The sequence below is a fragment of the Aquila chrysaetos genome (genome assembly GCF_900496995.4).
Source record: "Aquila chrysaetos chrysaetos chromosome W unlocalized genomic scaffold, bAquChr1.4 W_unloc_2, whole genome shotgun sequence".
NCBI lineage: Eukaryota > Metazoa > Chordata > Aves > Accipitriformes > Accipitridae > Aquila > Aquila chrysaetos.
In genome coordinates, this window is record NW_024470322.1 from 150692 (window position 1) to 176567 (window position 25876).

Genomic DNA, 25876 nt, shown 5'->3' on the forward strand with positions numbered 1-25876 from the left:
GGCATGAGAAGCTGAAAAATCCTTGACTTTAGACTAAACATTACTTAGCAACAACTGAAAACATCAGTGTGTTATCAACATTCTTATACCAACCTCAAAGACATAGCACTATACCATCTACTAGGAAGACAATTAACTCTATCCCACCTGAAACCAGGACACTTATGTTTCATTTTGAAAAAAAATCTGTGTTAAATTTTGTTCTTGGTCCATCTGAATGCTACCTCATGTGATGCAACAGTTTAATATTTTCTCTATTGCTTTTTTGTGTCTTAGAATAGTTTGGTATCCATCTCAAGGAATAGCAGGAGTTTGTGAAGAATGTCTACAATTCATTGGTACCTTTCATGAGCTTTAGCTCTAGTTTTAATCTTGCTGTGACTTTTTTCCCCCTTTTCCATCTCTACAAACATGGTATCTGTCTGCGTCTGTGACTATTCTAGGGGACCTTCAAGAGCATAGTGAAGTGACATGTTTTTAAGCCCTTTCAGCTGAATACAAAATTGTCATATGGTTAAGAACAACCATGTAGAAAATTGAGAGGGTGACTCTCGGCACAAGTTGGTGGGAGACAACTCCCCACCACTGTGTTTGTAATCTGGGGCTGGCAGTGCATATAGCAGGATCACCAGCTCACACTGGAAGAGCCTTTAAGCCGCATACAGGTCAAGGTCTATAGGCTAGCTGCCCCTGCTCTAGATAGTGCAATGTGGCACCTTTGTAGATACTCTTACATAGCTCAGTTTTAACCTGACTTTTCCCTTTCAACTAAATATTTTACTTTTTTTATTGCACATTGGAAATCATTATTTCCCAAACCCTTTGCTCTATAAGTACATGATTCCAACAGCATGTTTTGGTGACAGCAAAAGAAAATGGAATTTCCAAGTATTCATAATATATGTGAGTAGTACAGGGACAACTTTTAGCCAAGATGTAACAAATACCCCACCCCCAACTTCTGATGAAATACCTGCCCCTGCAGACAGCCAGTTGTAACATTTGCTCCGGATGTCACGCCCCTCTTTCGGTCACATGGTTTGTTGTGATTGGCTGGAAGCATCCATTACCACACGGGCCGCGAGCGCAGGGGAGGGGGGTTTATTTTCACCCTTAGCCCTAGCGAGTGTAGTGGACGGTACCGTACTCTGAGCTTTTGTTTTCTCTTCTTGCTGCATGTCGGAGTTCCGCCGCCCTGGACTGCAGGTAAGAGGTGGGGGTGGTGTCGTTTCGCTGAGCTGCTGGGGTTGCATTTCGAGCTCCGCGGCGGGCCCTGCCTGTGCCTGCTGGGGTGCGGGCGACGGGTGGTACCTGGGGAGGGGCCGTGGGAAGCCGGGCAGACTTTAGCGCACCGTGCGGCTGACCAAGGCGCTGCGGGGACCGGTGAGGGGCTGGCGGGAAAGGTACCGTGCGGTGGGACCGAAGGGTGGCGGGCGGGTGCTGCGAAGCGCCAGTGGGTGGCGTTGCGGAGTGGCGGCAGCGGGACGCTCAGCATTGTTCGCGAAGGTTGTGTGAGGGCTGCGTCCCCCGTGGGGCCCGCCGGGGCGGTGCGATTAAATCACCCATATGTGCGTCTCGGAGTGTGTGCGTGTGTGCTTCCTGGCTGTCGGGCCGCGGGCAGGCGGGTGCGCGTGTACTGGCTGGGTCGCGGGCGCGGCGTTAACTGCGGTTTCCTGTCGCGTCAGGGTGCTCAGCCCAGGGAGTTGGCGCACTGCTTAGGCGTTACGCTTCCGCGTGCGGCAGCGGTGGGGATGGGGTGTGTTTTTCTTCTCCTCCTATAAATGCTTTAAAATATAATAGAAATAAGAATTAGGCAGTGAAGAGCAGAGCAGTGAAGCTGTTCTGGCAAATCTAGGAGGAAAAATGAAGGTATTAATTCTGATATCTTTGTGCGGAAACCTTAGGAATTTTAATGTAAATCCTTAAGCTTGTAGTTAGATTCATCAAGTGTATTTTTTCACTAGCTATTGTTAGCAGTCTAAACTGGTGGGAAAGCCACAATTAACATATGTTAGCACCTGTATCTGTTCATAACTGCTTAATTCTTTTAAGTTGCAGCTTACAACCAACAGCAGTCCCAATTATACTATTCTTAATACTCTTATACAAGTGCTAAACCTGACTATAACCTTACTATTCAGTCTAATAGTAACAAGGTGTACTAGTGCCCACCTTTCTATGGGTAACTTTATATTGCACTGTAGTAAAAGGTGGTAGTTTTTTGGTTTGGGTTTTCTTGTGGGTGTTGGTTTTTTTGTTTGTTTGTTTTGGTGGTGGTTTTGGTTTTTGGTTTTGTTTGGTTTTGTTGTTTTTTTTTTTTAGTGAAAGGTAAATGGAGGGTCAAAGCTCCTTTTAAATGTCAGTTATATCATCCATGATAGTCACAGATTGCATTTGTGCACTATAATGTACATTAAAATGTTACTTTACAGAATATGAAGCTTGCTAAGTGGTTTTGGTTTATTGGCAGGTTTGTTTTGCCTATTAAGATATTGGGGAGGGGGTGTCTCTGAACAGTTAAAGTACTGGTGTTTCAAGTGTCCTACAGCTATGTGGGAAAATGGTCTCAGGACTTAATTTTTCTTCTCTAGTTATTATTTATATGCAATTTTATGTATGGTTTTAGCTGACATAAGTGAAAGTGCATGTGTATCTATTGCACAGAAAATAGCAAATAATATATATTAGTAGATGTTTTCTGTGAATGTGTCTTGGCTTGTTACAGTGTCTGTCTAGGGTGGTGTTGTACATCACTGTACATACATGCTTCAAAACCTGCATGCAGAAATGAATTAATGTCAGAAGACTACAGTTAAGCAGATCTTGGTAGGAATGATGGAGAAGGTCTGTGAGGGGAGAATGATTTGCTGCTTCTACCAGCAGTTGGCTGCCTTCTGACATTGCTCTGATTAAAGTAGAATTCCTTGGAACATTCCCATAAAGAGGCACAAGGGGTAGAGATGTGCAGCACTGATTTTTTTTTTTTTTTCCCTCCTCCCTTTCCCTTGTTTCCCTTATTGAAAGCTTCTCTTCCCACCATGCAACTTAATGTTGCTGCTGTTGGTGTATTTTGAAACATATTCTGTCTTATGTGGCATGTTGGTGTTTTGGGTTTTTCTTGGTTTTGTTGTTTTTGAGAGTGGTTATGAGGATGGAGGAAGAGGTGGTACTTGCAATGACTCTGAAATTGAGGGAAGTGGACAATGGCTGTGTGATCACTGAAATTTAATTCTTGTATGACTGTACTGGCATTGTAGCATGGCTTTCTTTATAATCTCTTCATCTTTGACCAGCCATATCCTGCCTGTCTTGCCACCAGGCTTGCATAATCAGATGCAAATGCAATATATTATGGTAAAGTCAGATGAATTGAGTATCTCTGGTCAATGTTTGGCCAGTCATTGGAAGCATTCAAGGTCAGATTGGATTGGGCTTTGAGCAACCTGATCTAGTGAAAGCTGTTCCTGCCCCTGCAGGGGGGTTGGACTAGATGATCTTTGAAGGTCCCTTCCAACCCAAATGACTCTGACTCTGTTTTCTCTTGGCACTACTTATAAGTGTAAATCATATTTATTATATTTGACTGAGCTGTTGGACTTCTATTAATGTTTGTCCCGTAGTGGCATTGCATGTAAATAAACACTAATTTTTTAGGTAGCATTTAAGTATGGGGAGGGACATTTGAGAAGGCGGCAGAGAGTAAAACTTGAAAGGTCACATAGTTTTAGTAAGCTTGAAGAAATGACCTTCTGATGTGTGGATGGTGTAAGTGAAATGAGACACACCTTTCCAAGAAACAGTACCTGCTGCAGATTATATCACTGGGTTTGCGTGGCAAGGTTTTGGTAGTGGGGGGGGCTACAGGGGTGGCTTCTGTGAGAAGATGCTAGAAGATTCCCCCATGTCTGATAGAGCCAATGCCAGCTGGCTCCAAGACAGAGCTGCTGCTGGCCAAAGCTGAGCCAATCAGCGATGGCGGTAGCGCCTCTGTGATAACATATTTAAGAAGGGGGAAAACTGCTGCGCAACAGCAGCCGGAAGAGAGGAGTGAGAATATGAGAGCAAGAACTCTGCAGGCACTAAGGTCACTGAAGAAGGAGGAGGAAGAGGTGTTCCAGGTGCCAGAGCAGAGATTCCCCTTCAGCCTGTGGTGAAGAGCATAGTGATGCAGGTTGTCCCCCTGCAGCCCATGGAGGTCCACAGTGGAGCAGATATCTACCCTGTAGCCTGTGGAGGACCCCACGCCGGAGCAGGAGGATGTGACCCAATGGAGAGCATGTGCTGGAGCAGGCTCCTGGCAGGACCTGTGACCCCATGGAGAGAAGCCCACACTGGAGCAGGTTTGCTGGCAGGACTTGTGACGCTGTGGAAAGGACCCATGCTGGAGCAGTTAGTGAAGGACTGCAGCCTGTGGAAAGGACCCGTGCTGAAGCAGTTCGTGGGGGACTGTCTCCTGTGGGTGGGACCCCCTGCTGGAGCAGGGGAAGAGTGTGAGGAGAAAGGAGCGGCAAAGACAACGTGTGATGAACTGAACTGCAACCCCCATTCCCCATCCCCCTGTGCCGCTCAGGGGGAGGAAGTAGAGAAGCTGGGAGTGAAGTTGAGCCCGGGAAGAAGGGAGGGGTGGGGGGATGGGGTTTTAAGATTTGTTTTTATTTCTCATTATCCTACTCTGATGTTTGGCAATAAATTAAATTAATTTCCCCAAGTCGAGTCTGTTTTGCCCATGATGGTACTTGCTGAGTAATCTCCCTTATTTTGACCCATGAGCCTTTTGTTATATTTTCTCTCCCCTGTCCAGTTGAGGAGGGGGAGTGATAGAGCAGCTTGGTGGGTACCTGGCGTCTAGCCAAGGTTAACCCACCACAGTCACATTAAGACAAAGAACTAGTTATTTCAAGTGCTTCATTTGGGACACACACACACACAAAAAAAAACCCTCCCCAAAAAAAACCCCCAAAGTAAACTGTGTTGATTAAACATGATATTTTTTTTCCTAATAACTTCAAGAGTAGGTCTTATTTAAAAATAGCGTCTGTCTGAATAGCTGTCCCTAGAAAAAGGATGAGTGTAATATAGTTTTTGTTTAGGTTGATAGTTTCAAAATAATCAATGCAGATCTGTATTTTCAGGCATGACAACATAACTTACTACCGAACATGTTTCTTGTACAACATAAAAGCAGTGAAGACCTTTCTTGCTATTAGCATTTAGTTTTTAAAGAAAAAAAGTAGTATTTATTCAATGAAAACTATAATACATTAAAACTCTAATGTTCTCCTTCTCTCTTTACTTAATAAAGTTAATTGAATATTTTCTGACAAGTCAGATTTATATTTTTTCCAGGTCAATGTTGTGGTTTAACCCCAGCCAGCAACTAAGCACCATGCAGCTGCTCACTCGCTCCCCCTTACCCAGTGGGATGGGGGAGAGAATCGGAAGGAAAAAGGTAAAACTTGTGGTTTGAGATAAGAACAGTTTAATAGAACAGAAAGGAAGAAACTAACAATGACAACAATAACAATAATAAAATGACAATAATAAAAGAATTTGAATATACAAAACAAGTGATGCACAATGCAATTGCTCACCACTTGCCGACTGATGCCCAGTTAGTTCCCAAGCAGCCATCCCCCCCAGGCCAACTCCCCCCAGTTTATATACCAGGCATGACATCATGTAGTATGGAGTACCCCGTTGGCCGCTTTGGGTCAGCTGCCCTGGCTGTGTCCCCTCCCAACTTCTTGTGCCCCTCCAGCCTTCTTGTTGGCTGGGTGTGAGAAGCTGAAAAATGCTTGACTTTAGACTAAACATTACTTTAGCAACAACTGAAAACATCAGTGTGTTATCAACATTCTTCTCATACTGAATCCAAGACATACCACTTTACCAGCTACTAGAAAGAAAATTAACTCTATCCCAGCCAAAACCAGGACAGTCAACTATCTTGAAACTGGAGAGATGACTTTGAAAGTTAAACTTAATTTTCAGTTGATGAGAAGATGAAAGTAAAGGATGTGAAAAAATAAAATGCAATAATAATGAAAAACTCTTTTTAACTTACTTTTTTGAATTGTTACTAACTAGAGAAACAAAATGTTTTGCTTTTACACTATGTATCAACTTTTTACATGTGTCCTAGTTTAGTGATGAGTAATAGCAAGTGGCTATCTTGATGTTGGTTAGGAGCATCAACTTAGTAATGTAGTATATGGGGGAAAGTTTTCATATATGATGGTTCTGGCCCACCAAAAGTCACTCCCCTCTTCTGGTCATGTCATCTGTTGCGATTGGCTTGCCGGACCAGCCACCCCTACCAGTTTATCCAGAAATACATCAGGCCAGGAAAACCCTTCCCCTCAATATGCAGGGGACTGCCATTTTGTTAAACATCATAACCCATGTGTTTTTCATACTGCTCTGTGATTTGCTGATGGCCATTTCCTGACACTGTCATACCCATGTGTTCTCAGACAGCCTTGTGATTGGCTAGTAGAGCTAGCTGCCCCTACCAGTGTACCCAGAAGCATGACAGAAAAAGAAGCCCCTATTTTTGACAAGGTCATTCCCCATGTGTTTTCACACTGCTTTGTGACTGGGTGATGGCTATTTTTGACAATGTCATACCCACATATTCTCAGATCTCCCTCTGATTGGCTGTATGTAAAAATATATACAATAGATGGAATATAAACATATTTGCACATTCCTTATATATTTCTGTATATTTTAAAATAGATGTTTATATATAGATGCACTATTTTTAATATACTTATATGTATCTATTTACATGATTATAAAGATATAGAAATTATATATCTGTAAAAGCATAGGTATAAAATGACTAAAACATTCTTTAATAAGAGCTAATGACATGAGTAATTAAAGTTTAAATGTGAATAGAAAGTAATTAAACAAAAGTACAAGGCAGGTTTGGAGTCCCCCACTTTAAAAGGCTACAGATCAAGCCCTAACATGTCTGGGGTGGGGACTTCATGAGGGTGGAGGGGGCATGGACAAGTCTGGATGTGCCCAAGGGCTACAAACCCCTCCTAGGAGGCCCATCAAGGGACCCCCCTGGGAGAACCCTGTCATGTGCAAAGAAGAGACCAATCATTTGAGTTGGATTGAGAGGCCTCTGCATCTGGGCCCAGCCCAGCAGGATGACCATGCAGTGTTACTGGAGCAAACTTTGGGCTTTGTGTGGTCCTGCAAGACACAGGCAACGCTGTTCATGAAAATGGATAGCCAGAACAAAATGTGAACTTTAGAAGAAGACATGCATGGGGACAATAAGGAAAAGACCCTAAGGGATTCATTAAAAAGACCATGTGAACCAGAAGAACTGGCCAATGGGCCTGCAAATCGCAAACTAGATTTTGAGGCAAGTATCACATAGAGGGTGGGTAATGGTGTTGGGGGAGCTCCCTTTGCCCATGGTTGGGGAGATCTTGCAGGTACCTGCAAGACCATTATGGGGTGCAGGCTGGTGCTATATGTGTTTCCTTGTCCTTAGGTTAATGATAACCTTATAGAACATATCAAACAGCTCCAGCTGACTGAGGAAGGAGAAGTCAAATTTTACTATTATCTGTTTGTGGTTTTGTCTCGGCCTATAGCAGCTGAAGAAAGGAGAAAGGGTGTAGAAGTGACAGCGATGTTCAAGGGGGGGGGGGGGGGGGGGGAAGGAAAAAACCTGGAGAAGTCTTGAATGGCAACCAACTCCCCTCATACCTTGTTAACAAAGTTTGTACTTGAGTTAAATTGATTGTCCAGTGTTTCCTTTTGTACATGTGTGTAGTAGCAGCATGTCAGTAGATATGTCTACAATGCCACTTCTGTTAAAAGATATTTACTGTGCTCCTGGGGAGGTGGGAAGCTTTGGGGGTGTAAATCCCCTTTTTGAAACTGCTAAAAGGCAAATGGCCGATCTGAACAGAAGCCAAGTGTCAACCTGGCTTGCAAACCAGGACACTTGCAGCTTATACCAAGAGGCAAGAAAGCACTTAAAAAGAAGCAAGATGATTGTGGCAGAGGTGGAAGCACAATGGCAAGCAGACTTGGTGGCTATGCAACAGTTTTCCAAACACAATGATGGTGTTAAGTACATCTTAGTGGTGATAGATGTTTAATCCAAGCATGCCTGGGCCATTGGCCTAAAAGGCAAAACAGGTTCTGAGATAGCTGAGGCTTTAAAAAACATTTTTAGCAGGGGATGCAAACCTCAGAAATTACAGACCAAGTGGGGGAAAAGAATTTTTAAACCAGCCTTTAAACAAGCTGTTAAAGCAGTGTGATGTTCACCATTTTGTTACTAATGATGAATTAAAAGCCTCTGTCATAGAGTGGTTTAACAGGATGCTCAAAACCAAGGCGTGGAGATATTTTACACTGTGCAACATGTTCTGCTACATTGATGTGTTGTCAGAGTTTATAAAGAGCTATAACCATAGCTTCCACAGAATTCTCAGAGCCAGGCCTGTGGACATGAACCCATTACAATCTGCAAGGGTTTGGAAAACTGTATGTGGAGGGGTGTTTAAAATGAAAGAATCTGCTCCTCTGCTGAAAAAGGGAGACCACTTCAGAGTGTCTAGAACAAAAGAGAGATTTGAGAAGGGTTATGAGCAGATGTTCATAGATGAAACTTTTGTAGTAGCTGAAATTGTGAGAAAGGGACAGATATGTGTGTACCGCTTAATAGACTATGATCACAAAGCAATCAAGGGGGCATTTCACCCTGAAAAACTTCAAAAAAGTGAATCCTGATGAGGACAGAATCTACAAAATTGAGAAGATCATTGCTGCCAAAGGGAAAGGAAGAAAGAAACAGTTGATGATGAAGTGGCATGGCTGACCCCAGAAATTTCAGTTGGATAGAAGCCTCCCAAGTCCAGGACACCTAGTAACTTGGGTTGGAGTGGGGGGAAAAAGGATGGTGAATGGGGGGTTCTATATTACCCTACCCTGCAATGCCAGTGCTATGATCTTCCTGCAAAACACCAGCTCAAACTTCATTGTGCAGCTGGAGAGGCCCCTGGAGCTCTCGGGGAAGTGGGAGGTGGGGCTGGTGGAAACAGAGTACCTGCATAGCTGGAATAATATCAATTAAGATGCCATCTTTGAAATAGCACTGCAGGGTAAGACGTGGCAGTATACTTTGCAGAAAAGTTATTATCCATCCCTCTCCATGTTGATGGAATAGAATAGAATAGACTATTTCAGTTGGAAGGGATCTACAATGATCGTCTAGTCTAACTGCCTGACCTCCTCAGGGCTGACCAAAAGTTAAAGCATGTTAAGGGCATTGTCCCAATACCTCTTAAACACTGACAGGCTTGGGGCATCAACCACCTCTCTAGGAAGCCTGTTCCAGTGTTTGACCACCCTCTCGGTAAAGAAATGCTTCCTAATGTCCAGTCTAAACCTCCCCTGATGCAACTTTGAACCATTCCTACAAGTCCTGTCACTGGATACCAGGGAGAAGAGACCAGCATCTCCCTCTCCACTTCCCCTCCTCAGGAAGCTGTAGAGAGCAATGAGGTCGCCCCTCAGCCTCCTTTTCTCCAAACTAGACAAACCCAGAGTCCTTAGCCGCTCCTCATAGGACATGCCTTCCAGCCCTTTCAGCAGGTTCGTTGCCCTCCTCTGGACGCATTCAAGGACCTTCACATCCTTCTTAAATTGTGGGGCCCAGAACTGAACACAGTATTCAAGGTGAGGCCGTACCAACACTGAATACAGCGGGATAATCACCTCTTTTGACTGGCTGGTTATACTGTGTTTGATGCACCCCAGGATGCAGTTTGCCCTCTTGGCTGCCAGGGCACACTGCTGACTCATATTGAGTCTATTGTCAACCAGCACCCCCAGATCCCTTTCTGCAGGGCTGCTCTCCAGCCGCTCTTCACCCAGTCTATACTTGTGCCTGGTATTACTCCATCCCAGGTGCAGAATCTGGCATTTGGACTTGTTAAGTTTCATCCCATTGATGATTGCCCAATGCTCCAATCTATCTAGATCCCTCTGCAAGGCCTCTTGTCCTTGAGAGAGTCAACAGTACTTCCCAGTTTGGTATCATCAGCAAACTTGCTAATGGTGCATTCAACTCCTGCATCCAGATTACTGATAAAAATATTGAACAGAACTGGCTCTAGAATTGAACCCTAAAGAACACCACTGGTGACTGGTCACCAGCCAGATGTAGCCCCATTCTCTACAAGCCTTTGAGCCCTGCCCTTCAGCCAGTCCTTCACCCAGCATACTGTGAACCCACTCATCCCACAGTTGGACACCTTGCCCAGAAGGATGCTGTGAGGGACACTATCAAAAGCCTCACTAAAATCCAGAAAAACTACATCCACCGCCTTCCCTTCATCCACTAGGCAGGTGACCTTATCATAGAAGGATATCAAATTAGTTAAACAAGACTTTCCCTTTGTGAACCTGTGTTGACTGTGCCTAAGGATTGCATTATTCTTTAAATGCCTTTCAGTAGTACCCAGTATAATCTTCTCCATAATTTTTCCAGGTATTGAGGTTAGACTAACAGGTCTGTAGTTCTTCACGCCCTTCTTGTAAATTGAAATAATGTTGGCTAGCTTCCAGTCAGGAGGGACCTCCCCAGACTCCCAAGACCTTTGGTAGATGGTCGAGAGGGGTCCTGCCGTAACATCTGCTAGCTCCTTCAGTACTCTGGGATGAATCCCATCAAGCCCCATGGACTTGTGAACATTCAGCTGATACAGCTGGTTCCTTACAATTTCAGTGTCCACAAATGGAAAGTTACTGTTCCCACACTCGTGGTCCTCCAACTCAGAGGACTGGGCAGCCCAAGGTCTATCAGTATTATTAGACTGAGGGAAAAAAATGCATTGAACACCTCTGCTTTTTCTTCAACCCTATTAGTCAGGTGACTCTTCAACAAGTATTGGTCCAATGTTTTCTTTAGACTTCCTCTTGCTATTAACATACTTTAAAAAAGCCCTTCTTGTTATCTGACAAAACACTGGCCACTTTCAACTCTAGTTGAGCTTTGGCCTTTTGTGTCTTTTCCCTGCATATACAAATCACAGCTCTCTAATCTTCCTGTGAAGCCTGACCTTGCTTGCAGAGATCATACCATTTCTTTTTCCTCTTGAGCTCCATGAGGAGTTCCCTGTTTAGCCAAGCTGGTCTTCTGCTCCGCTTGCTTGACTTTCAACACAAAGGATTGCCTGCTCCTGTGCTTCTAAAAGGTGGTTCTTAAAGACTGACCAGCACTCATGGACTCCTAAGCCCTCAAAAGCAGATTCCCAGAGGACACTGCTAACTAGCTCCCTGAATAGCTTAAGGTTTGCTCCCCTGAAGTCCAGGGCAGCAACTCTGCTGTCCTTTTTTCTCATTACACTGAAAATTTTAAACTCAACCATTTCATGATCACTGTGGCCAAGACAGTCACCTACCATCACATCTCACATGAGTCCTTCTCTATTCACAAGCAACAAGTCTAGGAGGGCATCTTTCCTAGTTGGCTCCCTGAGTACCTGTTAGAAGAAATTATGTCCTACAAAATTCAAGAATTTTCAAGACCTGCTTGTCACAGCAGTATGTTATTCCCAGTTGATGTCTGGGAAGTTGAAATCTCCCATAAGGACAAGGGCTACTGATCCAGAGATTTCTCCTAATTGCCTATAGAATAACTCATTGGTGTTATCATCCTGGCTGGGCGATCGGTAGTAGACACCTACTGCAACATCTGCTTTGTTATCCATCCCCCTAATCCTCACCCAGAGGCTCTCAACCACATCATCCCTAACTGTAAGGGCTATATAATCAAAGCTCTCCCTTACATACAGTGCGACACCTCCACCTCGCCTGTCCTGCCTATCCCTCCTGAACAGCCTGTAGCCCTCCATCCCAGCACTCCAGTCGTGGGACTCATTCATTCCACCAAGTCTCACTAATACCAATGATATTGTAGCTCTGGGAGCTGACCAATGCTTCTGGTTCATCCTGTTTCTTTCTCATACTGCGTGCATTGGTGTATGTGGTGGGTTGACCCTGGCTGGATGCCAGATGCCCACCAAAGCTGCTCTATCACTCCCCCTCCTCAACTGGACAGGGGAGAGAAAAGGACAGTTTAATAAAGCAAAAGAAAACAAAAGATTTTATTCTCTTACTTCCCATCAGCAGGCGATGTCTGGCCACTTCTTGGGAAGCAGGGCTTCAGTACACGTAGTGGCTGCTCCGGAAGACAAACATAAATAATGAATGTCCCCCCTTCCATCTCCCTTTGCTTAGCTTTTATAGCTGAGCTGACGTCATATGGTATGGAATATCCATTTGGTCAGTTTGGGTCAGCTGTCCTGGCTATGTCCCCTCCCAAGATCTTGCCCAGCCCCAGCCTGCCAGTGAGGGGGTGGGAAATGTTGGACAGACAGCCTTGATGCTGTGCGAGCACTGCTCAGCAGTAGCCAAAACACTAGTGTGTTATCAACACCTTTCTAGCTACCAATACAGAGCACAGCACTACGAGGGCTGCTATGGGGAGAATTAACTCCATCTCAGCCAGACCCAATACACTGTACAAGCATTTCAGATATGCTACTGAACCCTCTGTGCTCCCAGGAGCAGCGTAAATGTTTCACTAGCATTGTCACCCTCAGGTGATGCCATGCCAATCCTTGGCTTACCTACTACAATCCTGTTGGTATCCCCTTCCCCCATCGATTCTAGTTTAAAGCTCTCTCGATCAGCCCTGCCAGCTTACACCCAAAGACACATTTTCTCCCATTGGGACAGGTAGATCCCATCAGACCCCAGCATACTTTGTCTCTCGAAGGCTCTTCCATGGTTTAAAAACCCAAAGTTTTGGCGCAGGCACCAGTCCTGGAGCCAGGTATTGATATCCTGGGCTTGCCCGTTTCTTCCAAATTCTCCCACCATTACTGGGAGGATTGAGGAAAACACTACCTGTGCTCCTGAATTTTTTAGCATTCTTCCCAGGGCCCTGAAGTCTCTTTTGATCGACCTCAGACTTTTTGTTGCGACATCATTAGTACCCAAGCGAAAGAGCAGGAATGGGTAGTAGTCTGAAGGTTGAACTAGGCTCTTCAGTCTTGTGGTGACATCCCTAATTCAGGCCCCAGGGAGGCAGCAAACTTCCCCTGAAAAGAGGGTCCGGTCTGCAAACGGGTGCTTCCATTTGCACAGGAGGGAGTCACCAATGATCATAACTCGTCATTGTTTTTTCTCGGTGCTGGTCTTAATGCAGGTTTTGTTGTGAGGGGTCGGTCTCTCTGGTCTTGGCAAGACTGCTTGTGCAGGTTCCTCCTCTTTCTCATTATGTGCTTCATCTACCATACCCAGGGCCTCGTACTTGTTCTGTAAGGGTATCTTAGAGGGTAAGGAGGGTTATCTCTTACTGCTCCGTGCTATAACCTTCTTCCACCCCTCCTTATCCCTTGTGACGTTGCCTTCCTCCTGGCACAAAGCAGATCCTGGACCTGCCTCCATAGTGGCCACGCTGAGTTGGCTTCTGTGCATCATAGATGGCAGAGTATGGCTCCATTGATCAATCTCCCTCTCTGACTCTTGAATACTCCTCAGTCTGCCCACCTCCTCCTGCAGCTCAGCCACCAAGCAGAGCAGTTCATCAATCTGGTCACACCTCCCACAGGCTTGCTTGCAATCACTTTCCATCTCTAGGAATATCCCTTCGCACATCCTACAGCCAGAAACCTGAGTGGTCACATGCTTGAACAGGAGCTCTGTCTGTGTGGCTGCATTGATTGTACCAGGTGCTAGAAGCTCAGGAGAAGCAGAGGACACTGCTTTTTGCCAGGTGGTCACCACACTGCTACACACAACCTGCCCACTACCACATACCTGCCCACTGGGAAATATATATGCTCATCTGTTGCAATCAGCTGGGCAGCTTGTTTTTGCCTGCTTAAATCTCCTGAGCTGCTGGGTGCAGGCTCCGCCCCTTGCTGTCTCATCCAATCAGCAGGTCTGGGGTAAGGCCCCTGTTCAGACAAGCCTCTACTTGTCCACGTGTATCCCTCGTGTGTCCTGCCACTGCTCGCTGTTGCCACTGCTTGCTGTTGCCACTGCTCGCTGTTGCCACTGCTGGTGCTCCTTGCACTGTTCTGGTGTCCATTGCAATCAGCCAATGTATGAACCCTCTTATTAACCCACACAGTAAAGCTTCAGCCATCAACTCCCCAGCAGTGGGCCTGGTCTATGACCTTGTCATAAGGAAAACAAAGCTCAAAAGGGATGAAAAGCCTTATGCTTTTTCTACAACTGGGGATCCGGCACATATTTTGGGGTTTTTTCCAGGTGTTGCTGCTAAGAAAGTTCTCTTTGTGGCCGTGTATTGGGTGTACGTAGCAAGGTTTTGGTGGTGGGGGAGCCTGCAGGGGTGGCCTCTGTGAGGAGAGATCAGGGGCTTTCTTGTGCCAGACACAGCCGGTTTCAGCCAGCTCCAAAACAGACCCACCACAGGCCAAAGCTGAGCCAGCCAGTGAAGTTGGTGGCGCTTCTTTGAAAACATAAGGAAAAAAAGGTAAGAATGCTGGACAGGCGGGGGGTGGGGGAGCAGGCGGGAAGATGGAGAAACAGCAGTGTGAGCACCAGGGTCACAGAAGTAGGGAGAGGAGGTGTTCCAGGCACTGGAGCAGTTATTTCCCCTGCAGCCTATGGAAGACACCATGCTGGAGCAGATATCCCCATTGCAGCCCATGGAGGACCCCACATGTAGGGCGTGAGAAGACTTTGTCACGGTAACCCAGAATAGTTCACCTCCTTCAGCCAAACATGAAGAGTCCAAGTACATCTTATCTTCATGGAACAACCCGCACCCTTGCATGGGGCACCAGTGAGGTGGCCAGATGCAGATCCTAGAACTCAGACAACAGGATATGTGCTACATCAGCAAGTTCATTAATGAAAGAAACAAGACATTGCACATGTATGTTTAATATCAGCTTATATTTATTATCTGTCCCTGCAGTGCTTTCCCTTGAGCCTCACCACGAGCGGAGCTCTGCTGTATTGGGTTTTCCCCTTTTTCTATTAGCGTCAGCACCTAGGGCTCCCACTGCAGAAATGCTACACTTTCAATAAAGCCAAAATTTCTACTTGCTGAGTGTTGTTCCTCGTCCCTGAGGGATTCGCATCTGCTTCTCGCACTACACCACGTCAGAGCAGTTGGATGTTTCCTGAAAGAATTGTGGCCCATGGAGAGCCCATGCTGGAGCAGGTCATTCCTGATGAGACTGTAGGCCATGGAAGGACCCACGCTGGAGCAGGGGGAAAAGTGTGAGGAAGGAGCAGCAGAGAGGAACTACTATGTATTGACTGTAACCCCCCCAATCTCCCCTGTGCCACTTGGGGGGAGGGGTAGAGGAATCAGGAATGAAAGGGTGAAGTTGAGCCTGGGAAAGAGGGGTGGTGGGGAGGAAGGTGTTTTATTTTGGGGGAGCTTTGTTTCTCACTATGCAGTTCTATTTTAATTGACAGTAAATTAAATTAATTTTCCCCAAATCGAGTCTGTTTTGCCCGTGACAGTAACTAGTAAGTGATCTCCCTGTTTTTATCTTGACCCACAAGATTTTTCATCGTATTTCCTCCCCCTGTCCTGTTGAGGACAGCTGGGTGGGAGTTTGGCCCTTAGCCAAGGTTAACCCACCACAGGCAGACATCACCAGAGGGTTTGACTTGCTCAGTCCCTACATGGATTTGGAGACTTTGCGGTTCCATTATTGTGCTGTGTACTGACTGATGATAATAACGAGATTGTCACAGTGACATATGATAAGCCACACTATGTGCCAGTAAGCTGCCACCACATCGACATGATCAGCATTGTAATAAAGACTGACCAGAGCAAACATGTCTCATTTTGCTTTGGGAAGGTGATTATGAAGCTACATCTTCAGACCTGGAAGCCTGTGATATTTTAAGAAACCACACCAAAATGGTAGTGGTAAAAAATTACAGGGATCCATCCTTGTACGGTAATTACTATGGAGCCCAGGCTGGCAATAGTCTCCCTGTTTTTCAAAGCATCGGTGTGATGTATGATGTGGGTGCTGGAGGTATATTCTGTAGCCTGTTTAGAAAAGCCATTCTGCTTGTGAAAAGGGGCTTGGAAATTGTTAAGCCACACATTAAAAGTGCTGCTCAAGATATTGCAAAAAAATGTGTTTAGTAATGTTTCCAAGGTTGTCACGGATAAGTTGAAAACACAGGCAAATCAAGAAGGCTCAGGACTTGCTTATTGTCGTGGTTTAACCCCAGCCAGCAACTAAGCACCACGCAGCTGCTCACTCACTCCCCCCCCACCCAGTGGGATGGGGGAGAAAATCGGGAAAAAGAAGCAAAACCCACGGGTTGAGATAAGAACAGTTTAATAGAACAGAAAAGAAGAAACTAATAATGATAATGATAACACTAATAAAATGACAACAGCAATAATGAAAGGATTGGAATGTACAAATGATGCGCAGTGCAATTGCTCACCACCCGCCGATCGACACCCAGCTAGTCCCCTGACACCCAGCTAGTCCCCTGAGCGGCGATTCCCCACCCCCACTTCCCAGTTCCTATACTAGATGGGACGTCACATGGTATGGAACACCCTGTTGGCCAGTTTGGGTCAGGTGCCCTGGCTGTGTCCTGTGCCAACTTCTTGTGCCCCTCCAGCTTTCTCGCTGGCTGGGCATGAGAAGCTGAAAAATCCTTGACATTAGTCTAAACACTACTAGCAGCAACTGAAAACATCAGTGTTATCAACATTCTTCACATACTGAACTCAAAACATAGCACGGTACCAGCTACTAGGAAGACAGTTAACTCTATCCCAGCTGAAACTAGGACACTTATATTGAAAGAAAAAGCCTTAAAAGAAGGACAGTTGTATCACGACCCCAGAGGAAAAGCCTGCACCAGCGCTTTAAAAGAAAAAGGGGGTGTGGTGGGTTAACCTTGGCTGGCTGCCAGGTACCCACCAAGCTGCTCTCTCACTCCCTTTCCTCAGCAAGACAGGGTGAGAAAATAAGATGAAAAAGCTCATGGGTCGAGATAAGGACAGGGAGATTACTTACCAATTACTATCACAGGCAAAACAAACTCGACTTGGGGAAAATTAATTTATTGCCAATTAAACAGAGCAGGACAGAAGAAATCTAAAAAAATCCACCTTCCCCCCACCCCTTCCTTCTTCCCGGGCTCAAGTTCACTCCCAACTTTTCTACTTCCTCCCACTGAGGGGCACAGGGAGGCAGGAAATGGGGCTTGTGGTCAGTCTATGGACTGACACTTCCTCTCTGCCACTCCTTCCTCCTCACACTCTTCCCCTGCTCCAGCATGGTGTCCCTCCCACGGGAGGCAGTTCTTCATGACCTTCTACAACGTGGATCCATCCCACAGGCTGCAGTTCTTCACGAACGGCTTAAGAGTGGTGGGGGGAAACATATCGATAAGTCACTTCCAGCAATCATTCCATAGGGACCCCATGCTGGAGCAGGGGAAGAGTGAGGAGTCCTCCCCTTGAGGAGGAAGGAGCTGCAGAGACAATGTGTGATGAACTGACTGTAACCCCCATTCCCCGTCCCCCTGCGCCACTGGGGCGGGAGGTAGAGAATTCAGGAGTGAAGTTGTGCCCAGGAAGAAGGGAGGGGTGTGGGGAAGGTGTTTTAAGATTTGGTTTTATTTCTCATTACCCTACTCTGGTCGATTGGTAATAAATTAAGTTAATTTTCCCCAAGTTGAGTCTGTTTTGCCTGTGATGGTAATTAGTGAATGATCTCTCCCTGTCCTTATCTCAACTCATGAGCCTTTCGTTATATTTTCTCTCCCTTGTCCAGCTGAGTGGGGGAGTGATAGAGCAGCTTTGGTGGTTTCATGACCCGGGCTGGACAGACCAGGGAGGGGTCGTGGTGAATTCGGAATTCCCTCAGGCTAAATTAATGTGAAACACCACCAAATGATCGGTTAAATGTTTTATTTACAGCAGAAGCAAACTGAACATGGAAGGCGTTAACAGTAGGTGGTGGGGTTTCTGACAATGAGAATGGGCATGAAACTATGTCAGTGAACCGTGGTAACCATATGTAAGACAATAAGGAGTGCCCTCCCATTGAGTCACGAGGTTCAGAGCGGACCCCCTTGCTTTCTAGACTCCTCAGAGAACAGCCTAGGGGTGGCTAGATCCACTCCTAGTCCCAGACTTGGTCAATGGTTTATATCTAAAGGGATGAGGTGTGGGGGTTATGGAAAAAGAGAAAGAGAGGAGGAGAGAGAGAAAGAAAAGAGGAAAGAGAAAGATTTCACCAGTCCTGGGTCCAGCGTTGGTCCAGCCAGTCTAGAGGTCCAGTCCCGGAGGGCATGCACACATGGGGCTTCAGTTTGTGTTGGGCTTGGGGGTCATTTGGGGAGTAACTTCTCCTTCCCTGCAGACATGACCATTGTTTGATCTTTGGCCATACATGGTGAGCTGCCCTGCTCAGAGTATCAGAACATGGAGCTGTGCACCCTCCCGCATGCCCTCCCCATCCTGTTACTGATGTCCTGTGCTGATCGGTTTCTTTTCACCTGCGGTTCCTTGCTATGCAGGGTTTGTTGTTATGCAGAGTTTGTCATTAAGCAGAACTTGCCCCACCACGATGTTTGAGACATTAACTCTTTCAGTCTCTCACAATGTGTCTAGGTAACGAGAGTGATTTCTAACCTTGCTGTAAAACTCTATTTTATTTATACTTCTACTGTTGTTTCTGCTTTTTAACAAAAAAAAGTTGAATCCTTCTAGAAGATTACTGGAAATATTTCTGAACTGGAGAATAAAAGCTAGGAATTAAAAGAGCAGGAACAGCAAAATATTTGTTTCTGGGCTAAAAGTCTATGGTAGCCAAATTTTTACTGCAAATTTTTTTCTGTGCTACATTTCCAGTAAGCTTGATTCTTGATGGTGCAGGAACTATAATTTCTACATAAGGAATTGTCATTAGTATCTTTAACTCTGTGTGCTGAAACCTTATTGTATTTTTTCTCTTGTTGTCCAGATACGATGCTAAAGTAGGAAATAACATTTGTTTCTGCTATTTTGAAAGTTTGTATTGACTCCATAAATATATTTCAGAAAGCCAGTTAAATATAACAAGCAACATTATTGAGGTTTTTATGTAGTTTTTTCTTCAGTGAAAAATGAGTGTTACGTTTAATATAGTGTTTTCATTTTTTGTTTCATTTTTGCTCCATTATCTGTATTTTTTAATACAAAATGTTTTAAAACGTGGTGGATGAAGTGTATCTACTTATCTGTAAAAGCAATGCTGTACAAAACTCATAATGAAGAATCCTAAGTAGACCACAATTATAAGGAGAACTGGAAAAGGACATTTAAGACTAAAGAAACTTCAGTAATAATGTCTCCATAATAGAAGTTTTTTGTCAATGACTGGCAAATAAAATCCTGTTTAGCAAAACTATGAGAATCTTGTTTACTCCTATTTAATTAGAATGGGAGTGAAGCAGCAGGTTGATTTGAGACTAAGCAGGGTAGTAGAGGCAGGAGCATTACTTAAGCTGCTCCTTCACAATCCCTGAACAGAAACAAACTAGACTTAAATTTTGCATTAGGACAGATTATTCTTTTTTGCAAGTGAGATTTTGTCATAGTTTAACCCCAGCCAGCAACTAAGCACCACACAGCCACTCACTCACTTCCCCCCCACCCAGTGGGATGGGGGAGAGAATCAGAAAAAAAAAGTAAAACTCGTGGGTTGAGATAAGAACAGTTTAATAGAACAGAAAAGAAGAAACTAATAATGATAATGGTAACACTAATAAAATGACAATAGTAATAATAAAAGAATTGGAATATACAAAACAAGTGATGCACAATGCAATTGCTCACTACCCACTGACCAATGCCCAGTTAGTCCCTGAGCAGCAATCCCTCCCAGCCCCACTCCCCCCCAGTTTATATACTAGACATGACATCACATGGTATGGAATATCCCTTTGGCCACTTTGGGTCAGCTGCCCTGGCTGTGTCCCCTCCCAACTTCTTGTGCCCCTCCAGCTTTCTTGCTGGCTGGGCATGAGAAACCAAAAGAATCTTATCGTATATTTATTGAACACTAGTATACTGATTACTTTGTTATAAATACATTAACAAAAAATCCCACAGTGTTTTGGTAGCAGAAAGGGCTGCAGGGGTGGCTTCTGTGAGAAGACACCAGAAGCTGCCCCCATGTTGGACAGAGCCAGTTCCAGCCGGCTCCAAGACAGAGCCACCGCTGGCCAAAGCTGAGCCAATCAGTGACGTTGGTGCTGCCTCTGTGATACCATATTGAAGAAAGGGTAAAAAATGCTGCACAACAGCAGCTGGGAGAGGAGTGAGAAAAATGTGAAACAGTCCAGCAGACACCAAGGTCAGTGAAGCTGGAGGGGGAGGAGGTGCTCCAGCCACCAGAGCAGAGATTCCCCTGCAGCCCATGGAGGTCCATGGTGGAACAGATATCCTTCTGCAGCCCGTGGAGGATCCCATGCTGGAGCAGGTGGATGTGCCCTAAAGAAATCTGCAGCCCATGGAGAACCCATGACAGAACAGGCTCCTGGCAGAGGAGCCCACGCAGGAGCAGGTTTTCTGGCAGGACCTGTGGCCCCGTGGGGGATCCATGCTGGAGAAGTCTGTTCCTGAAGGTCTGCACCCCATTGAAAGGACCCATGCTGGAGCAGTTCGTGAAGAACTGCAGCCCATAGGAAGGACCCACATTGGCGAATGTCATGAAGGACTGTCTCCTGTGGGAGGGTCCCCACACTGGAGCAGGGGAAGAGTGTGAGGAGGAAGGAGCAGCAGAGATAACATGTTATGAACTGACTGCAACTTCCATTCCCCATCCCCCTGCACTACTTGGGGGGGATGAGGTAGATAATTCGGGAGTGAAGTTGAACCTGAGAAGAAGGGAAGGGTAGGAGGAAGGAGTTTTTAGTTTTGTTCTTATTTCTCATCATCCTACTCTGATTTTGATTTGCAATATATTAAATTAATTTCCCCAAGTCAAGTCTGTTTTGCCTGTGACAGTAATTGCTGAGTGATCTCCCTGTCCTTATCTTGACCCACGAGCTTTTTCATCATATTTTTCTCCCCCGTCCTTGTTGAGGAGGGGGAGTGATAGAGCGGTTCAGTGGGCACCTGGTGGCCAGGCAAGGTCAACCCACCAAAGGGAAACATTGCAGTACCCAGTAGGTCAGGTCTAGTCCATGGTTATGCCTGAGGTAGTAACTATTAGATGCTTTTTTTTTTTTTTTAAGGTATGTTTACTGATATTATTGTGAATGGAAAAAATATGCAACTGAGTACAGGAGAAGTTACTGTGGATGTGCTAATGGATATAGATGGCCTCAAAGGAAAAGGGTTATAAGGGATCAAATAGACTAAAAGGATTAAAAAATAGAGTGGAAAGATACTTCAGTTTTTTGTACAGTACTACTCAAGAATTTGTTTTTAACATGTTTAGGAATATCAAGAGTATATTTATAGTATTTGTTATTAAAAAGGGGGCCAAAATAATTTTAAAAGGCAGATGTCAGTGATAGTTTTGTTATGAGACACTCTGTAGAGTGTAAGACAAAACTGAATAAAGAAGTACTGGTTATGGTTTCTGATTTCTGAGATCCTCTCTCAGCTCCTTTATTGGCTAAAGGCTCTATTTGTGATCAATCTCTGTTTTATTTCTAGGAGAATAGTACATTGCTTAAAATGGATATAAATGGAGAGTCCAGAACTACCATATCTACCCTCCCTGTACCTCTTGCAGAGGTCAGTTCTGCAGGCAAAGCAGAAGCAGAGAAACCACGATGTTCCAGTACCCCCTGCTCACCAATGCGACGGACAGTTTCAGGCTATCAGATCCTTCGTATGGATTCTAACTACCTGGTTGGCTTCACAACTGGAGAGGAGCTGCTAAAATTAGCCCAAAAGTATACAGGAAATGAAGATAATAAAGGGGAATCCAGGCCTAACTTGCACTCTAAACAGCTTGATTCAGGACTTGCATGTTCCTCCCGTTTGTACAAAACTAAAAGTAGGTACTATCAGCCATATGAGATCCCAGCAGTAAATGGGAGGAGGAGGAGACGGATGCCCAGCTCAGGGGATAAATGCACTAAGGCTTTACCATATGAACCTTACAAGGCACTTCATGGTCCCCTGCCTCTTTGCCTTTTAAAAAGTAAAAGGGCTCACTCTAAATCCCTGGACTACCTCAATTTAGACAAAATGAGCAACGAGGAACCTGCTGACACAGACATGCTACAATACCAGCTCCAACACCTTACCCTTAGAGGGGACCATATGTTTGCAAGAAATAACACATGAACTATGAACTATAATCTAGAATTTAGAACCAGTTTCTGGTTATTTCTCTGTTGCTGCAAAAATCCACTGTCATATTGTGCACATGACTGTCCACATTGTAGGGGTTATCAGCTAAATGTTATCAAAAAGTAATTTATTTGAATAGAATTTTGACAGTGCATTGTGTTACAAACACTTGGAGGGAAAAAAATCTTTCCAGAGCAAGCAGCTTCTAATGCAAATTTGACTGCAGCTGATGGATATTTCTTTGGACACCTTTTAACAAAGAAAAGGCTTTTGGTTTTTGGATTTGGGTTTGGTTTATTTTGTAGTTATCTAGTATTTATGGTCATTTAATACTGAAAAATTGATGGTCTGCTTGGTTGTTGATAATTTTGACTTGACGTTAGAAATTGCTCTTGGATAAGTACTTAAGTTATCTTTTTGTTTCTTACTGTATTCTACAATAAAATGTATGTATGATTTTTTACTTTATGGGAAGGAATGTGAGCTTGGCTAAATTGGATCACTTGTTATTTTAAACCATCCCATGCAAACATTTTGAAACTGGGTTTGCAGTGGTGGCGAGGAAGAAATTCACTCATAAAATAAACCTTTGTTCATTTGCTACTTTAAACCTATTAAATTATTTTTTAGTTTCTGCATGGAAGTAATTGTTTTGCCTCCTCTGTTTTATAAAACTAGTTTGGAATAAGTATTTGGAATATTAAAAAATATTTCTGAGAGTGAAGGGTTTGGGTTTTTTTTGTTAATATGACTTATTTTTTATGTTGTCTTGACATGTAAACAAGGATTCACTTCAGATTCCGGTAAATGCACTAGAATGTCTGCATCAGTATATCAATAAAGTTTTTAATTTTAATTCATGATTTCTATATAGTATAGTAATGGAAGATGTCAAATATCTCTAGCATTGCTTTGGAAATTTAGTCTATTTGAAGCACTGAACACTTTTATTAAGATCCGGAAGACAGATTTTTAGATGGAGTGCAAGTGAAGTGTTTCTATATCAGCCCTGAAGAGCTGATTCTGGATTATTCAACAGAGTAGATTGAATACACTGGCTTAATTTGTTGCTTAAGAATTTTTTGTCCAAATATGACATCAAATGCAGTTTTGACAGCTGTATTCTTAGATATATTTAAAACATGTTAGTAACTTATGCTTAAAAATTTAAAAAAGTTTTTAGACATTTTTAGGTGCAATCTATTACTGAAGTAGTGTGCAACTTGGTTTTGGTTTACTTATTTAGAAGTTAAAATTAAGATCACGTTGTTTATAACTTATTTGATCAGTTGTTTCTGGTACAATTCAGGGTTTTTTTGTTTCTCCTTCAGAATGAATAGCAAGCACTAGTCAGTGCATGTGTTGTGGAGAATTAAGAGTTCTTTTCATTCTGCCACTTACTCCACAATTGTAACTGAAGGCAGTGAAGAGGAGCCCAGTAGACTATGTTTTACTGGTTTGGTTAATGTTTTCTGGCTTATTAGAATATTTAAAACTGATGTGTATTTTAAAGAGTTAACTGCACCTCTGTAAATTTAATGTATTGAACAATGATCTCTAAAGTAAACTTTTCCTATGTAGTCTGAAAAACAGAATATGGTCAGATGCCAAAGAGATGGAAGTTTTGTCTAATGAATAAACACCACTATTTATTGAAATGCCCTATGAAAATGTATTTCTGGCTGAAAAATAAAAAAAAGTAATATAAATACCTATTTTTGTGGAGTCTTTTGCTGTGTAGAATAATGAGGACATTTAAAAATACAACATCAGACCAGGAATCATTAAATCTTGAAAGCAGGAATCTTATACTTCTGTGAAATATTTAGACAGTTAGGATTCTTCTGTTGTTTCAGGAAATCAGACATACAATTGTTAGTACATTTTTTGCATATTGTTACTTTGGTCCTGTGCAGTAATTGTATAGTTACATCTATAGAGAGGCTGGTGGCTGTCTTGCCAAGTTCAAACATGAAAAATTTGTTAGTACTTTTTCTGTCTCGTGGCTTGCTTGTGAAAGTGATTGCACCTGATAACATTGCTTAACTGTTTTACACTTGCAGTTACACTTGCATAGTACATAATCATTCAAGAGCCATATTTTTTTAAGTTGGATTGGTAATGTTCTTAATTACAGCTCTTAAATTCATATAGTGATTTCCTGTTTTTACTTCTAAAAGAAGCAAAATCTCAGACATAAGAAAGCTTTTAATCTTCTCATTTTTTATAATTATGTCTTACATTAATCTATTAAAATTAAAGGCAAGATGGTTCTTTAGACTACTAAAATGAAATTGAATGTGAACAATACTGACTTCTCAAACTGAGATCTTTACTAAATATCAGGCTCTGGACATTATTGCGGCCTTTCAATACTGTAGCGTTGCTACATATCAAGGTGCCGCGATTAGATCACTGGTCGGCCCGGACCAGGGAAGAGACAGATAACACACATGGTGTGAGCATCAACTCCGTCTTTTATTGCGCAGTTAATTCCTTTTATACTAACAACGGTAGGTGGGATTACTGATATGTCATAGGGAGGCGACGACTAGCCTTCTACCTTTCCGTGACATCGCGAGATCTTCTGAACGCCGTACCCTACATCTCCCCCTCCTCATGTCCAACTAGCTCCTATTGGTTACACACACTATTCACACATTATTCATGCACTGTCCACGCGTCCAGTTGCACTTAATGATTGGTTGTATCAACACTGTACACGCGCATAAACATAAAATATAATTGGTTATACTAACTAAAACATACGAGACTTATCTCAGTCTAATTGGTCAAGATAAACTGCTGAATTGAGGTTGTTTGTGCCAAGTTCTCTTTATCGTGGAATGTGCACCTGTGTTTTTCTAATTGGTATCTTTCTTATTTTTGTCTTCTTGTTTATTCTGTTCAAGGCCTTCTAAAGGCGTCTGGAATGCTCTTGTGACTGTTAGCTAAATATGTTCCCACAACAATTCCCCCTCCCTTTTTCTATTAGAAGAGCATTAACAGATTTAGTCACCACCATCCGCGAACTCAGCCCAGCAATCAGTAGGTGCCAGCTTTATGTGGGCGTCCCCACAGAGGCAACGATGGCCTTGCCGTACACCAGCCCGATGCTCTTCGGAAAATCCCGGTATTTGTACATTTGCAGAGGAACAGATTTCAGCACACGTGGCCAGCAGGTGCTAAAATTCGCCTCGGTTGAAACATAGAGAGCCTATGGCGCATGCGGTCGCTGGCCAGTCGTGCCGCACGAGTCATAGCCATCGTGTCTATTGGTTCACGGGCTTAGTGATGTGGTTGCAGTGCACAGAGAATCTTGACCTGTTATGTTGGTTAAGGTGACCTACAAGATATATGAACACAATTAATTAAACACAGTAAAAGCAACATTATACCTAAAAAAATATAGAAGAATAAAAGAAACCCTGATTTTTAACAAAGATACAAACCAACTCCTAAGTCCCCATCCCGCAGTTAAATGCTCTAAGCCGAAAT

The 25876-nt window shown here is 43.8% G+C and overlaps 1 protein-coding gene across 1 annotated transcript; it reads left to right on the top strand.

The window, feature by feature from the left end:
• Nucleotides 1-192: 192 nt before the first annotated feature.
• On the top strand, nucleotides 193-24748 carry LOC121232409 (macrophage immunometabolism regulator-like). Its single transcript, XM_041121444.1, has 2 exons — nucleotides 193-1206; nucleotides 21734-24748. Exons 1-2 carry the CDS (start codon nucleotides 1177-1179, stop codon nucleotides 22370-22372), a joined length of 669 nt encoding a protein of 222 aa, XP_040977378.1. The 5' UTR covers nucleotides 193-1176; the 3' UTR covers nucleotides 22373-24748.
• The last annotated feature ends 1128 nt before the right edge of the window (nucleotides 24749-25876 follow it).